This window comes from Asparagus officinalis, chromosome 1 (assembly GCF_001876935.1).
Source record: "Asparagus officinalis chromosome 1, Aspof.V1, whole genome shotgun sequence".
Taxonomy (NCBI): domain Eukaryota; kingdom Viridiplantae; phylum Streptophyta; class Magnoliopsida; order Asparagales; family Asparagaceae; genus Asparagus; species Asparagus officinalis.
The window spans coordinates 130,405,754-130,422,153 of NC_033794.1; the positions used below are offsets into that span (position 1 = coordinate 130,405,754).

General features: G+C 35.0%; 2 protein-coding genes across 6 annotated transcripts in view; one reads left to right on the forward strand and one right to left on the reverse strand.

The window, feature by feature from the left end:
- Window positions 1-7,336, reverse strand: part of LOC109819681 — a 33,197-nt gene extending 25,861 nt beyond the window's left edge. For 3 of the 4 annotated variants that reach the window (XR_002241647.1, XM_020385615.1, XM_020385537.1), the window contains exons 1-7: window positions 6,880-7,336; window positions 5,840-6,513; window positions 2,562-3,887; window positions 2,002-2,388; window positions 1,776-1,847; window positions 236-307; window positions 19-56 (exon numbers count right to left, since the gene is read on the reverse strand). Coding sequence is in view for 3 of the 4 variants with exons in the window: in XM_020385615.1 (XP_020241204.1) it covers window positions 19-56; window positions 236-307; window positions 1,776-1,847; window positions 2,002-2,388; window positions 2,562-3,887; window positions 5,840-6,513; window positions 6,880-7,237 (2,927 nt within the window). In the remaining variant the exon portion in view is untranslated. The remainder of the gene's footprint in view (window positions 1-18; window positions 57-235; window positions 308-1,775; window positions 1,848-2,001; window positions 2,389-2,561; window positions 3,888-5,839; window positions 6,514-6,879) is intronic. The other variant, XM_020385695.1, reaches the window with a different exon arrangement.
- Window positions 8,439-15,148, forward strand: LOC109819858 (peptidyl-prolyl cis-trans isomerase FKBP16-1, chloroplastic). Of its 2 annotated transcripts, none has more exons than XM_020385846.1 (8): window positions 8,439-8,521; window positions 10,333-10,527; window positions 10,722-10,756; window positions 10,853-10,946; window positions 12,094-12,154; window positions 12,360-12,405; window positions 14,297-14,367; window positions 14,874-15,148. In XM_020385846.1, exons 1-8 carry the CDS (start codon window positions 8,463-8,465, stop codon window positions 14,949-14,951), a joined length of 639 nt encoding a protein of 212 aa, XP_020241435.1. In that variant the 5' UTR covers window positions 8,439-8,462; the 3' UTR covers window positions 14,952-15,148. The 2 variants fall into 2 exon arrangements, with proteins under 2 accessions (XP_020241435.1, XP_020241517.1); XM_020385928.1 differs by having other exon boundaries at window positions 8,444-8,521; window positions 10,317-10,527.

A 16,400-nucleotide genomic window follows, 5' to 3' on the forward strand; every position in this document is an offset into this window, starting at 1 on the left:
AAGGTCTAACAGTATCACCTTTTCTTGTGGTCATCACCCGAACAACTGAGATTTTTCTGCATTAACATTAAAATTGCTCATTAATGATATATGCAAATCAAATTATTGCTAAATTTGCAAGTTGTCTAGAAGTAACATCATCAAAAACTATCAATGGTAAGGTTAACTGTAATCAACGAGGCATTAGTTGTAGAGAGTTTATACAATGCAATGAAAATTCAGCTATTTTGCATACCACAGAAGTATAAAATCTCTGGTACTTTTTAGCTATTTGCACCTCGCCCAGTATATCTTCCAAGATGTCAAGCTTAAAAAAAAAAAAAAAAAAAAAAAAAAGGCAGCTGAGTTATCAGTCAAGTAGGCAATATGTTAAGAAACATAAGTAATTAGAACTAGATATACTTTAGTCATCTAATACTTTGTAAAACATAGAAGGTTATACACTATAGTGATGAAAACACAATGCAAATATAAATCAGATTATATATGCATACATACATGTGTGTGTGTATAGAAAGAGTAAACCACCAACATATCCATACAAGTATTTCTAGGTTGCTTTGATTTTATTATTTCATGCAATGCCCATTCAAGAGATCTCTAGCCTGTAGCGTTGCAGACCCTTTCAAACATCAACTCCATCCAGACTGATCACCAGTTCACTCAGAGCCCATAATACAAATCTAATCTATATAAGATAGCGTCTTCATGTCTTTCTAGCTTTCAATGTTAACTACATACTTCAATAAGCTCATCATCACTGTATTGCATATGATGTTGACATTATGTTCCTTAAATTTAATATATCTCCACAGGACCACAAGGTTGGGTGTTTGTACCTTTCAGTACTTATTACTTCGAATAAGCTCACCATTACTGGACCTCATACAATATGATATTTATTCCTTTAAACCAATTTTGCCTCTTTTATCTTCTCATTTACTATATAACAAGGTTTTAAATATCGGCCGACATATCGGTTTGAGGGCTTGACCGACACGACATGAACGTTTTCAACTCGTATGTTGGTTTTCAGGGTCAAATCGGAAATATCATGGTCATATTGGGTATATCGGCTTATTTTTTAGCTTTGAAAAATCGGCTGATATGGTACTTTTTTTTTAAGATCTGTTTTCTGTTATCGGGTTTGGGTTTAGTGATAAATACCCAAACCTGTTTGCCTCGTTCTCATGTTTAAGGGTTTCTTATGAACCCGATAGAAAGAATTATGAACCCAAATTCATATATTATTTACTTTTTTTATATGTTTAGTCTATAGAATTTATAAAGTATGCTTATATTGAATTTATGTTTTTTATATGTTTAGTCTATAGAATTTATAAAGTATGCTTATATTGAATTTATGAATGTTTAGATTACATTTAGGACATGATATTATTTTATAAAGTATGCTTATATTGAATTTATGAATGTTTAGATTACATTTAGGACATGATATTATACATATACGCACTACCCGATATGGCAATCCGATATTTAGTCAATGTCCTCCGATATATCCCCGATTTTCGCTATCAGACATGGATTTCAGCCATCCGACATGAACCCGACATCCGATATTTAAAACCTTGCTATATAATGGTACCATATAATACATTAATGTCTACTGTCTAGCTTAAGCAATTTATATAATGTAATGAAAGCAGTACCATACAATTTTCACTATGCAAATCATGTTCTACAGCAAGTACTTTTTGAAAGAAAAATATGCCTGCAGATGGGCCACTGGTACCAGTGTGATGGAAATAACAAACCTCAACTGAGCTAAGCTTAGAAATTGAGGAGGAAAAGGGTTGCTTTGTGGCCTCAGATACCTTGGAGAATATCTGCAAGATCAATCTGAATGTGAGATCACTCTAACAAAAACGGAAAGTTTATTACACTTATTTTAGATGCCTTTATAATTTGTAGCATATATAAAATGAAGAAACACTTTACGGATATGATAAAACAAGTAAACAGAAATATATATTTGCATACATCACTCCAATGCTTTCCTGGTCCTTGGCCTCCATTTACCACTGGGCTTCCAATGCACTTGACATCATGTCCCAAAGAAACCCTAGAATTACTACGTTCATCAGGCAAGACTTTCGGACTCTTTTGAATCCTGCTAACTTCACTGAGATGATCTTCGTCAGTAACAAGTATCTGTTCAATACCTCTTTTCTTCTTGTAGAGCCCAGTTTGAACAGAATGAGATTCTTGTGCAGATTGTGAATCCTGACAGTGGAGGTCCTTATCACGAAGGATAGGATCTAGAGTTGATTTATTGGGAAGTGGCTCCTTCGGACTAATAGAAGTTGGCATGTTGCTATCACCATCAGTCTTGCTCTTAGGACTTTGTAAGGTCACCTCAGCCAAGAACTGCATGTGAAAACCATTTTCTACAAATTAATTAACATTTACATTAAGGTTGACCATTAACATAAACACACTAAAAATTAAATGTCACTGATCTCAGAATGAACACATGCACTGCTTATACAAGGAAGGTGGACGCAACATGTATGCCAATTGGTGAAAGTATATTCAATAACCTGAGTTGAAACATTTACAGATGCTTGCAATTTGCCGGCGCCTTCTGAAGGAGGTTCACTGGTAGAAATTGTGTTTCCTACAGACAAATTATCTTCCATATTCACCAAGTGTTTCTGCATCACAGTGCTTTCATCTTGATTCCCAAGGTGATGGTTCCTAGGCCCTTCTGTTTGCCCCTGGAGTTTCTCCAACTCTTGGGGAATTTGCAGTTTACGTACTTTGACAGAATTAGGTCCGCTGAAGGACTTGGAAGACTGTAATTTATTCCTCTCAAGTGAGAAACTCGAATTACTTGTTCCATAAACAGCTGGAGACAAATAACCTCCATGGGATGCAGATAGTTTATCTCCAAACATTACAATAGGAGAGGAAATATTAGCATTTGGAGTATCCAGTATCTGACTAGATTCCTTGACTGTCATGTGTCTTACAGATGAATCATGTACATCCAATGCAGGGACTCGTTCAGTATGGTTGTCCAAACTAAACAGATTCTCCTTCCCATTTGTTTCTCGTTGAGACAGCTGATCTGATGATATCCCTTTAGACAATTTAACGGATCCAACAAGATCATTTTTCTCTAAGTTTATCAATGCACTTACATTGCTTTTGGTAGGAGATACTGAATAATTCAACTGAATACCAATACTCTTTGCACTGCCCTTATCACCCTTTGGGCTATCTTTTTTGTTGTTGACACTCATCCCGGCACCATAACCATCATCATTATTTTTTTCCAGTGTACCTTCAAGCTCATGTGGGGTAGGATCCTTCTCTGACAATCTTAGCCTAGAACCACCAATGACTGGGGATTTATGAATTATAGACTTTGGGATCTTAATAGCAGAGATGCGGTCACCATGTTGTATAAGTTTCATCTTCAAAGAAGATAGAGACTCTTCTTTGTCAGGGGTATGAATCAATCTATTTCGGGACAGAATGGAAGGATCAAGAAACAGCTGCTGCCGCTTACTACGAAGAGAGGATACAGACCCTGGAAATGGAGACTCAAGTGGTTGCAAGGCATTTTGAGGGGTTTGCATTCCATTTTCAGATAATAATTGCTGCTGATCATTCAAATTCATCAACGTAGGAAGTATTGGCATGGAATGAACTGAAGGATCCAAGGAATGTTTGTTTCCATTTACTTGGTCTCGAAAAAGTTCCAGGTGAAGCTGACCAGAGGTTAAAGTCAAACTGTTTTGGGATTTTATATTAGGAGGTGAGAGCGTATCAGTATTTTGAAGATCTTTAGACCCAGCAACGGACTGAATTTGCTCATAGACACCCTTAGAGTAGCCATCAGACTTGGGAGTAAAGGTAACCTGCAAGTGCCATTGTTCACAGAACTTCAAATAAGTCATCACAACCAGTGGAAATTATATTCTGTATCATAAACACATAGCGTCCATGATGTGATCATTACTAATTATATGTATGTCATCTATGTGAGAAAACCAAGAAAATACGAAAATTGAGCAGACACCAGCAAATAAAATAAAAGTAAGATAATGGAATTAACTGCTGGAGTTTTAAAATAATTGATGAATTAATCAACTACAAAGATTCTTCAAATGTCAATAGTATGTGCAGCGTCACCAAGAGTTGCAAGAAGTGACCAGAAGAAAACATTGAAAAAAAAGTAGCTCTTATACGTTATAATTGATGTAGGCCAAACAGTGTAAAAGTGCTTTTCAAGTTCGACATAGAAACCCAAACGCCTTTCAGAACATTGCCAATAGATATACAACATTCTGAATATACTTTCTGCTTTTCATAGAACAAGTCGTGACAACTAAGCTAAAATTGACACGCTTCTGAAACAAGAACAAAAAAGTAAACTCTACCGAGACAATAGATTTCATAATGCTACTAGTAGCTGACATGACTGTAAAGTCTCCAATACAATGCCACACTTAAGCGCATAGTAAAAACAGAATATGCAAAGATCCATAAGATACAGACAAAATGTTCGAAATATATGATAAAGTCAATTAACTAGAAACCATCACAATTTAATGCAAAATCTGCAGAATGTTATTTAATAAACATGGATTATAGAGTATGGTGACAAAATCAGGACCATCCATACAAAGAAGACAGATAAGAACAATATTCATAATCCATTCACTGAAATACGGTCTCTATCTTATTTGAAGATGAAACTAGTTCGAATATGAGCTTGGGTGGACATAAATGTCAATTAGAGGCAGTATTATTGATTTCTTGAAGATGATGATAACTAATATTTATAATACCAAAATGTGTATCGTGATATCAATTAAAGACAGAGGCAGTATTTTATATTTCTTGAAGATGATAACTGATATTTATAATACCATAACTGATATTCGATCAAGTATGTTAATGTGGTACTATTTGTATGTTAATATGGTATTATTTGCAAAACTTAGTAGTTATTTTCCTTCTTCCTGCCTGGTTTACTTTCTTGAGACTGCTCCACCATTTCTATATATTTACTATCATGAAAATTCATATTTTGCACATATTCTACAGTGTAGTATGTTGTAGGGGATCAAAACTCAAACCAAATTTCAACTGTTTCAATGAGCAAAGGCAAGAGAACCAGTGCCTGGAATCAGATCAGAAGGACCTTCCTGGGCTTTAGCCTATGACCCAATTACCAATTTCTGTGTCTTCTTAGCATCTGATAATTCTGAGATTTCCTTTTCCTTTAATTTCTTCTTTCTTGATTGATGGTTTTTCTATATTTCAAAGTTAAACATTCAACCTAAGTTTCAATAAACTAACATGACTTTTGGACTTATAAGAAAACTACCATGAACTTTTATGTCCATGCAACTGCAAAGTTCATGGTGGATTTCTGAATAAGGAAGTTTCCCGGGGAAAATGTGGGTAAGCTTTTGGCATTTACATGAAAAAAGTTATGGTAGTTTTTTATAACAGACCAAACCCATCGTAATTTCTTGAAATTTAGCCTATTTAAAATACTTTACTATGACGGGTGAAGAGACAAACAAAATCATAGCAGCTAAAACACCTGAAATCTTTTCTCATTTTGGACTGTGTGGTAACTAACTCAATTCTAATACATCAAATCTTCAAAAAAGGTATTATTCTCCATCAGAATCATCCCATTGCACCATTCATTAAAGACAGCAATATGTGGAGTATTAGTATCTTTGATACAATCAAGGACCATTTACCCGTCTCAGATCATGTATATGCATGGTTTGTTAAGTTTCGTACTAAAATATAGCACAAAGGATATCCAAAGGTCTAAACAGTATCTCACCTGGGCTTTTGCATTCGAGGCTTCTATAGGTATACGTGATACCGTGTTATGAGAAGGGGTCACATTCCCATTCTGCTCACCATCAGTGCCCACTGAATGGCCTTCTGGAAGGTCTGAATCAAAACAAGCATCATCAGCTATACCTGTCAGATTCACTCTATGGATATGCATTTCATCCTTTGCACAGTCTTCTATGACTGCAGGTACAATATTATCATGCCGGGATTTTCTGGTTCCACTTCCACTAAATGGAGAGTTAGATTGCATGTGCTCGTTTGCTGCAGCTAGCAATGCCTCCAATGTGGGAGACATCTTTCCATAGTGATCATAACTTTCTGGATCTTCCACTACAAGGCTCATGTTACTCGAGTCACCAACACCAGCACTGTCACTCATTTTTCCATCAAAAAACTTGCTTTGACGGACATCCTCCTTACATCCCTTGGATATCACAAAGCCACCGAAATCAGTAGGCACAGATTCTCCTGTTGGTGTCCTGAAGCTACCTGCAGAGTTGGCTGAACGATCATCTGGTGGAACTACATTCTGGAAATGCAATGAGAATGCAGTGGAATCCAATGTGATATCATGGTTGTTATCCTCTGACATTCCAGCCTCAGAAAGCCGGCCAGATTTAATAAAACTTGTCGATACAGGTCCAAAGAAGTTATCATCTGCAAAGGTAAAAATCAAATAGGTCGATAAAGGAATTCCAAGCTCCAAATAACCAACACATGTTGAAGAAATGAATATTTAAAAGAAGAAAATAACTTATAACCACAAGCCCCAATAAAATTTGAAACTTTCCTCTGCTTATCCTTTGCATTGATCAGTAGGCAACTTACCTAAGGTAATGCAATTAAAAAAATAAAGCCAAGTAATCAGAACTAAATATCCTCCAAACTAGATATTAAAGAGTATCCGAAGGATATTCCTAAATTATCTTTTAGTTGTTTAGATGGGAAAAAAAAACCCTAAAAATTCTCTAAGAAACGTAAAGCCTTTCCAACAATAAAATACCAAAATTCAACATTTTATACCATCATTGGACGTCACCGATCCAAAACCGCTCCCAGGCGAAGACGAATCCATGTCCCTAATAAACCTCTCCTGCTCTCCATCATCATCCTCATCCTCATCCTCATCCTCACGCGCTGATCCCCTTGAATCATCGCTACCAAACTGAAACTGATCACCTCCAAGCCCTAGCTCCCCGCTTCCAACATTCCATCCTTCAGATTTCGTTTCAGGCGGAGTTTCGAAATCCTCGTCGCGGTCGAAGACATGGACAGCGGTGGTCTCAGCGAAGCTCACGCGGCGAGATCGCTTCCGAGCGATGGTGAACTCGTCGGCATCGCCACCGCCGGCGCTGCCGGGATCGATGGGTTTCGGATCCATGAATAGATGTTAGCGACTTTAGAGGGATTTTAGGGTTAGGGTTTTGGGAGACGTTGGGGTTTTTTTTTTGGGGGATTTGGAGGGAAAATGCGTTTTCGATATTTTTATTTATTTATTTATTTATTTATTTATTTTTAAACGAGAGTAGGGGATATATGTGAAGTGGCTTTGGGAGTGTCCGTCGCGTGAGGGCAACGCGGGTCTTTTACAGTTTTACCCCCTAGATTTCTCTTTTTGCTCTTCGTTTTATGCAATAGTCGCTTCATTTAGTTTTACTTTGCAATGTTGTTCCATTCATAATATTGACCTTGTTTTCTTTATAGTAATGTTGTAATATTATAATTTTCACGGTTGTATGTCTATTATAAAGTTAGATAGTAAATCAAAGTATAAAAGTCAGAAATATGAGCAGAGATCGTATCAAAAACACTTTTATAAAAATGGGGATCGAGTAGTCACAATTTCCAAACTATCCATCTTTCTACCCGTGAATGGTATAGATTGTCCCATTTTATTGGTTGTTCTAATAGAATCTTTACTCAAGGAAAACCCTTTAAAGGCATGGGTTATCAAAAAAATTCTCTTTAAGTTTAATGATTTTCTAAAAAATGTTAACCATAATTTTAACTATCAAAATTATCCCCTCGTGTAATTTTACTCCTATTCATCCATGTGATTTTCTTATTTTTGAAAGTAATGGAAGGTTATCTTATAGTTGTCCAAAGTTCTAATATTTAGTTTAAGTTAAAATAACAAGATGATATGATCGCATTCTTAAAAAATAGTATCATTAGATAGTAGATATATAATATCACTTTCTAACACATAAGAGATGAGTTACTTTTTTATTTAGTGCAAGAAGAGGTGTCTTTATTAATAAGAAAGAATAGTTATTTTTCAAAGATCAAAAGCATAGAGAAATCGTAAAAAATTGAGAATTTATAATTAAATTTCATAACAACTTAAAAGATTTAAGATTATTTTCACACAAAAGAAGATTAGAGACAATAAAGCATAAAAACATAAAAAAATAATATCTAAACGTAAGGGGGGGAAAGGAAACATGCATTGCCACTCGTCAAATTCTTGCAACGAGACACATTTGTGTAAGATAAATATGAAAAGACGAGGGCCTTTATAGCAAAAAAAAACTTGCGATTAAACACCTTAATTAATGAATTTATCTGCAAAAGCTCTCTCTCCCTCTGCGTTATCCTTTTGGGAAATGGAGGCTCTCGCGATCAGAACCCTGTCGCCGATCAACTCCAAATCCCAATCTCCAAGGTATTTCCTTTCATAAACTGTAGCTAGCTAGGTTTAAGATCAACAACAATTATATTATGTCAATCTTTTGGGGGTGGGGACTGTGAATCCTGCAGAAATTGCTTTGGATATTCTAAATTATGTTGCTTAACTAGGGTTTTAGAACCGGATTCTATGAACATGCGATTTCTAGGGCTATGGAGAATACAAATTTTCACTTTGAGTAGCCATTGCAGGTAATGGAGATTCACTGTAAATTTGATGCCAACCTTTGATGGTGCCGATTCTCGGCTAACGTAACTCTACGAAAGAGGATCTGGGGATGCACATATGCTAAAGAAGACACTTTTAGGAAAGCACACCTCGTGTTACATGGATGTCAAGTATGCTAGTGTCGCACGTAGGAACCCTCCGAAAATCATACGGGAACACGATTACGATTCATGGACGTGCATGCAAATATGTGCATGACCATGTATCTAGTGAATAATTAGCCGCTGTAAGTTTAATGTTGGTATCTCGTGTAAAGCTCCCAAGCTCGCAATTGAAATTGTGATAATGACGTCCTCTATGTCCGAGAGTCTGACGCGTGGGGGAAGGGGGGGGGGACTTAAAATTTGAAGTGCCCCTGGTAATATTAAGCATATGCCAACCTGCTGGCCTCGGTATTTATACTCATGGAGAAACAGGGATTCAGTCTGCAAGCCTTCTGGACTGAGAAGATTCTAGAGCGTTAGAGAGGGCTTCTTGTCAGAAGCTTAGCTACGTAACAAATAATTTCACTTGTAGGACATACAATAGCCAATAGTTGAAGCAGATACCAACAGATAAACTGGATGTGCATCAGATGCTAAGGAAGAGTATATCAAATGGCATGTTATATGTATCTGAAAAATATGATGGACAGCATGTCAGCAGCATCCACTAGAGGCCCTTCAGGATCTCCATAAACTCAGAAGTACTGTTCATACATGGCCAACTTAACGTAAGAACTTACAGGACGATGATATAAACTGGATGTGAAAAATTACTGGACATTTTGAACATGATAATTGATGTTCTTCTCTAGAGAAGTCTCCACATTTTTCTTACATGCGAATTGAGCATTTGTTGGACAGGATGAATGTATTGTTTTGCTAATCATTTATATACATGCTCTGGTAAGTAATCTTAATAAAATTTCCGATAACAACTATCATCTGCATTGTTGATTATTTTTGCTAGCAATCACTTGTAACAAATTCAAATGACCCATAATATGGGGATTCTCTTGCCCAGCATGCCCATATGTTATTGTTGGTCAACCATCATCTTGATGTTTAATTCTTGCAAAACTCTAATCAATTTGTTATTTCTCAACCGAGGCACATCCATTTTACCATATTTACCACCTGCTTTCTTTGTTTGGGCCATCTTATCTACATTAATGTAATATATAAAATTTTTGGGTCATCTTGCCAACATAATCTGAAAAAAAAGGGGGGGGGGGAGAAAATTGAAGAGAGAGGAACCTTTGGAACCTCCTTGTGTCGGGGGGGGGGGGGAGAAAATTGAAGAGAGAGGAACCTTTGGAACCTCCTTGTGTCGCTGGATCCTCGAGGTATAAAGTAGCCTTCTTTGTGCTCATCTCTCCTATAAACTCCTCAGTCACTCAAAGTACTCAGTCTTAGTGCATGAATATGTGTGAGATGATCACTGTATTTACCGAGTCAGACCGATCTATTATTGGAATGTTATTATCTTTTGCTTTTAGGAAGCACAATCTTTGTGTCTTTTTTGGTGGTATAATCCATCTGATATGATGGAGCTATTGTAGTTTTTCTTTCCTTCAGCAACTTTGTGGAGAAAAGGGAGCCCAAAAGGAGTTCATTGAAGGATTTGCTTAGAGATTTTTCTTCTAAAAAATTCTGTGGAATGTCAAGGAGGAAGTTGCTTTTAGAAACTGTTGCCCTTGGTTCTTCAATTATGCTCATCAGTCCTGCTATTTCTATGCCATTGCAAGAAGCAAATGATTCTGAAACGATCAGGTAATGTAACTTATTAGTTGGGATCACATAATTGTATTAAGAAACTTATTCAATGGAGATAAATTTCATTTTACTTGGTAGCATCCATCTAAGTGATATGGAGAAAAACAAATTGCAGGGAAATTTAACTATTTGTTTTGTATTCACAAATCTTGTTCTCAAGGATATGTCCATTTTCATTTTGAAGTTTTCAGATATCAGAAACTGAATACTGGGGTAAAAATTCAAGGTAAACCGGAATTTATACATTGAGCAACATTGTTTGATTGTTAGAATCTTCATTTCTCATCAGCGAATTGAATGTTTTACATTTCTCTTTTTTAAGATGTCATCGAAGGTGAAGGACCAGAAGCACAGGAAGGAGATCTAGTTGAAATTAACTATGTTTGTCGGCGGTCAAATGGGTATTTTGTGCACAGGTAAAGTACAATGTGGATTGTTTTGTTAAATTACGCAAATATCTGTAGCCTACAGTGAATCTCTAAGAAAGAAGACTTAGCAAAGGCTAAAGGAAAAGAAATGATAGTGTCTGGAATTCAGTTTGATCTCATCCAGAGAACTCTACCATGAAATTTTGTTTGCTTACTGAGATGGCTAATGAAAGATTTAAGATTTAGAGCAGGGTTATTTAGATATCAGTCCCTCAAGCCTTCGTTAATTCCATATCAGTCCCTCAAATCCTATGGGGTCTTGCAATTTGGACCCTCAATGACCAAAGTGCCCCTAGTTATGTTTCCCCTTCCAAAATCCATCTTGTTCAAATTGGACTTATTTGCACTCGGGAACGTTGCACAATTTTTTAAATTTTAATTGCCCAAAGTTTAAAAGAAAAACACTTGATACCCTGAAGTTTACACCACAACATTGATACCTTAAAAAAAATTGACGCTTTGTTGTGACACGTTTATACTTTTTTAACTTTGATACGTCAAAGGTTTGTTTTGACACTTTGATACAAACTTGGGTTGTGGTATCAAAGTTTAAAATGTGAAAACTTTGAGGTATAAAATTAAAAATGTGTAAAGGTTGGGGCATCAAAGTGTTGGAAAAAACATTGGGGCATCAATGTCAAAAAAGTTGCATACTTTAGAGTACCAAATTGCAAATAACCCTTAAAAAAACATTAGGTGAGGGTATTTTGGTCATTGAGGGACCAAATTGCAAGAACCTTAGGATTTGAGGGATTAATGAGCAATTACTGAGATTTGAGGGACTAATATCTAAATAACCCTTTAAACAAAAACAAAGAAGTTCCACATGTGAGTATTGCTCATTAAGAGAATTTATTATAGGGTCTCTAGGAAGATTGTGCGGTAGTTTTTTTATTTTATTTAATAACAAGTATCTAATAGTTATCTTGACATGATTAATGCTCATATGGTGGAGTAGTGGCGCAAACAATTGGAGGTGATTTGGATTGGATCCTTTCCTTATCATCACCAAATACTTAGAGTTATCAAGTCATTATCTCTTCATATTACAGAGTAACTGATAACTAGTATTAAGTTTCTGTTTCTCAATTCAAGGCAATTATTTGATGCTATTATGCTCTATTTTGACTTGTAGTACTGTGGACCAATTTAGTGGGGAAAGTAGGCCGGTCATACTTCCTTTGGATGGAAATGAGGTTTGTTGATTTTTATTTGATTTCTATCGATGTTGGTCAAGTGCGAAAATCTATTATAATATGCTGAGTTTCAGTTCTGCTTCCAAATCATTGATAAGGACTGTGAGGGTGTAATTTGCAATTGATTCACTTACATAAACTCGACGTGGTTATCATTGTGTTGAATTACAACATATGAAGCTAATCTTGTTTCTTGTTACTATAGATAATTCAAGGTTTAAAAGAGGTTTTGGTTGGCATGAAGGTTGGAGGTAGGCTCCTGAAATCATGTGTGCTATAACTTTTCCAGCTTCTTTATTGTTCTTCCTACAACGATTGCTTACAGTGTTTTTTATCATCATCTTTGTTAAACCAACCCATTTTCTTTCTCAAAGTTAAATAGCTTACTTAAGAGGTTGTCGCTACGCATATATTTAATCACAATATTTAGTCTTATTCCTTCACTTCATGCTTCAGCAAACATAGAAGTAAAGCTTTTCCAAAGAAATCTTCTTGAGCTTTCTTTGTTAACTTCTCATTTCAGCCAGAAAAATCCTTGTCATGCGCTGGCAGATACTGGAACTAACACAAAGTTATAAAGGCTGTCATTAAATACTCTCGAAGTTGTTTGCTATTTTAGCTTTTTTACCTCTTTATGGCACCAATTCATATGTAAACACGAATGGTGCATATGGGGAGATCTGAAACAACTTCCCCCGTGTAAATCACAATCATTTGGTTTTAAGTTGAATAATTTTGAACTTGCAGAAGGTTACTTTTAAGTAAATTGGTATTTCTCTTTAGATGATTGGAGGTGCCATACTTCTACTTAAAAACATGAAGAAACTCGAGCTTTTTTCCCGATAAGTGTCTGATTCGTGTATTATTACGAGAATCAAAATGCATCTTAAATAAGGGAGGGAATCTGAACAAACCTACTGCAAAAGTAATAAATTAGTAAGTATCATAATTGGCAGCAATGAACTTTATATCTCAATAACCAACATATCCCTCCCTTTTATAGAAAGATAAATTGGTTGCTTCTCTTTAAGTCTCTCATTTTAAATAATTAACATGTGTCTTACTAAGCATGACATATGAACACCTAATTCAATCAAAACTTGACATGTGGACACCTAATCTGATATTCACCTATAAATCCTCATCAAATTAAAAATATCATGATTAGAAAATTCAAATGATCAAACATTTGGTAATCCTAATAAAGTCATAACTATCCATGACTAAAAAAGATTTAGTTGAATAATGTTTAAGGAAAAAATGAGTTGCGATAGAAAAATACAAACAAAACCCTAAAAGATTAAAAAAACTACAAAAAATCCTCTGACAAATCTAAAATGGCAAAAAAGCCCCCTGCAAATCACAAACATGCCCTAAAAATTCAAAAATTATAAACAATCCCCTGATAAATTAGAAGAATACAAACAACCCCCCTGAAAACTCGAAAACTGCAAACAACCCTCTTTAAAATTTATAAATTACAAACAACCTTCCTATAAAATCTAAAAATTATAAACAATCCCCCAAAAATCTATAAATTTTAAACCCTTGAAAATATAAAAATTACAAACACCATTAATAAAAACATAAAAAAATACAAATAACCGTCTGAAAAATATGAAACTACAAACAACATGATGAGAAATCTAAAAATTGCAAACATATCCTTAAATTTTGAAAATTTAGAAAAGGACCCTGAAAATTCAAAAATCACAACCAACCTCCTTTAATATCCAAAATCTACAAACATCCTCCTAAAAATCAAAAAATTACAAACAAACCCTTGAAAAATAATCTGAAAATTATAAAGAAACATTATTGGGAGCTTCTGCTGAAAGTCACTGGGGTTAAGTGATAAAATTTAAACTTAAGAGGGGTTTTATGCTAAAGTTTATTGAGGGGGTATTTTCATCATTTGACCACACAATTGAATTTTAGAAGCATGGACATTACCAAAAAAGAAACTCTTTGAGAACATAGGATACTAATGAAAGAAACCAGACTCACATGTGCAAACACCAACATAACACTTGTCTATCTAAACATGAAATTTCAAGGTTGTGATGCTTATGGGAAAGGATTAATGTTTCTTTTTAAAGCTTGGCTGATTTCTTTTTCTTGCATGGTTGGGATCAATTTCAGGCAAGAGGAGAGCACTGATACCTCCAAATGTCGGGTACATCAATGAGACCCTGAAACCAATCCCTGAGGAGGTATGACTTCTAATTACTTTTTTCATTGGGTTAGTTACAGATACACTCCATGTACTATGATTATACCTCCTAAGCTATTTCATTAGCACTTACACACTTTGAACATTGACACAAAGACGACGTTACTTTTTCACCCTCAATTTAAAAAGCAATTTAGTCTTCTTTTTCTCCCCGCCAGTCAATCTGAGCAGAAGGTAATATATCAATGGTGTTCTCTGACGTTTATGGGGTATAAGCTCTAACAAAATAGTGTTTAGAGTATCAGTGGCTGACATTCTCATAATACAGATGGTATATCTGCAATTAACATTCTATTTTTATTTCGGCTTACAACGAGTATAAACATTTAAAGTGATATACATTTAAAGCTGACTTTTCAAGGACAAATTAATTTTCTAGGAGGTCGTGCTTCATATTTTTGAAATAGCATTGATGACTTCAAAATATATTGATCTGATTTATGATATTAAGTTTTCTGAAAAATGCTTGCTGGTTTCTGTTTACAGTTTGGCCCTCGGAGGAGCCTTCTTTCACACGCAAATGAGCCATTAGTTTTTGAGGTTCAGCTCTTAAAGGTTCTCTGAGTCAAATGCATATAATTCTTTTTCATTTTCTTTTTTCCCCCCTCTTATTTTAAGGTATAAACCCTCTCTAAAAGAGTTGTAAATTTATGCACGTAATTCTGAAAAGAAGCAACTATTATGACGTTGGAAATTCAAAAGTGTTTGAATTAAAGGTTGTCAAGAATGCCAAACGGATGAGTTTATATTCAATTGCTTTAGAGAGGTCATATTTTACGAAGTTAGGATTAATAGCGGGCTCTTTTCTCTATCGATTTTTTCCATGATTGATAATTCTCCTTTCACTTTCTCCGAACGTTGAATGACTAATTCTAATCTATTATGCCATGGTAGCTAGGAATAAAAAGATGATTATAGCAATCGGATCTATTCTATTATATAGAATAAATCATAAAACAGAGCCTTAATTTTCTGTATATACAAAAAATATGGATATTGACGCAATTCATTTCATTCTACTTTGTAATACTCAGGTAGATTTAGTTTTGTTTATCCTTTAGTTCACTCTTAATTAAGTTAAGATTAAGATTGGTGAATTTAAGGAGTTTTTTGCTTAAATAAGATTTGATAATAATTAACAAATATATCATCTGTATCATTCATTATAAAAGTAACATAACAGATTTCCTAAAGGAAAAACAAGAGAGAGAGAGAGAGAGAGAGAGAGAGAGAGAGAAAGAAAAGAAAAAGAAAGAGAGACCGAGTGATCACACATTATTTTGCATAAAACCTCTCTTATATGGGATCATAGATTCGTAGCAACTTACTTCGATGCTATGCAGAATGATTATGAATCTAAGCCAAGTAGATAAACCCATACAAAATTAACCATGCACCATCAGACGTTCCACCAAAACATCATATTTTATGTCATGCAAATAGTACTAAAGTCCCAAAACCTAAAATTAAAAAAATAAAAATCGGTATTAAGTCCATGTGACGTACAAGACCATGACCAGTTGCTGCCATCAATACCGAGCAACAATCCGTTCAAAACAGAAATAAAAGTTTCGGCGGAATTATTCAAGTTAAACCTCTATAAGACGAACAATTGATATCACCCCAAGAAAATGTTATATATATTATTACTACACGCACATTTTTGAATAGGATTTGTGATTTAAAATTATTATTTGTTTTTTGTTGCAACAAGTACGAGATACTCTCATGATGAAGGGAACATCAAATTAGAATTTAAAATAGTAGTGGTTTATAATCTAAACCAATTCTATGCCTGGATGGGCGCAGATGTAATTAAATTCATTACTTATTTTATAGAAATATGTATGCAGGCGAAATTAATTGAATTGAAGACAGAGTTCTCGCATTAAAACAGGACAATAAATCTGCTAAAAACCTATTATATATGAGGAAACTGGGGAGGCAGGCTTGGTATCGCTCTGCTATCCACTGCTGACTCAGCGCTCCTAATTTTTCTCCCATATAACCTAC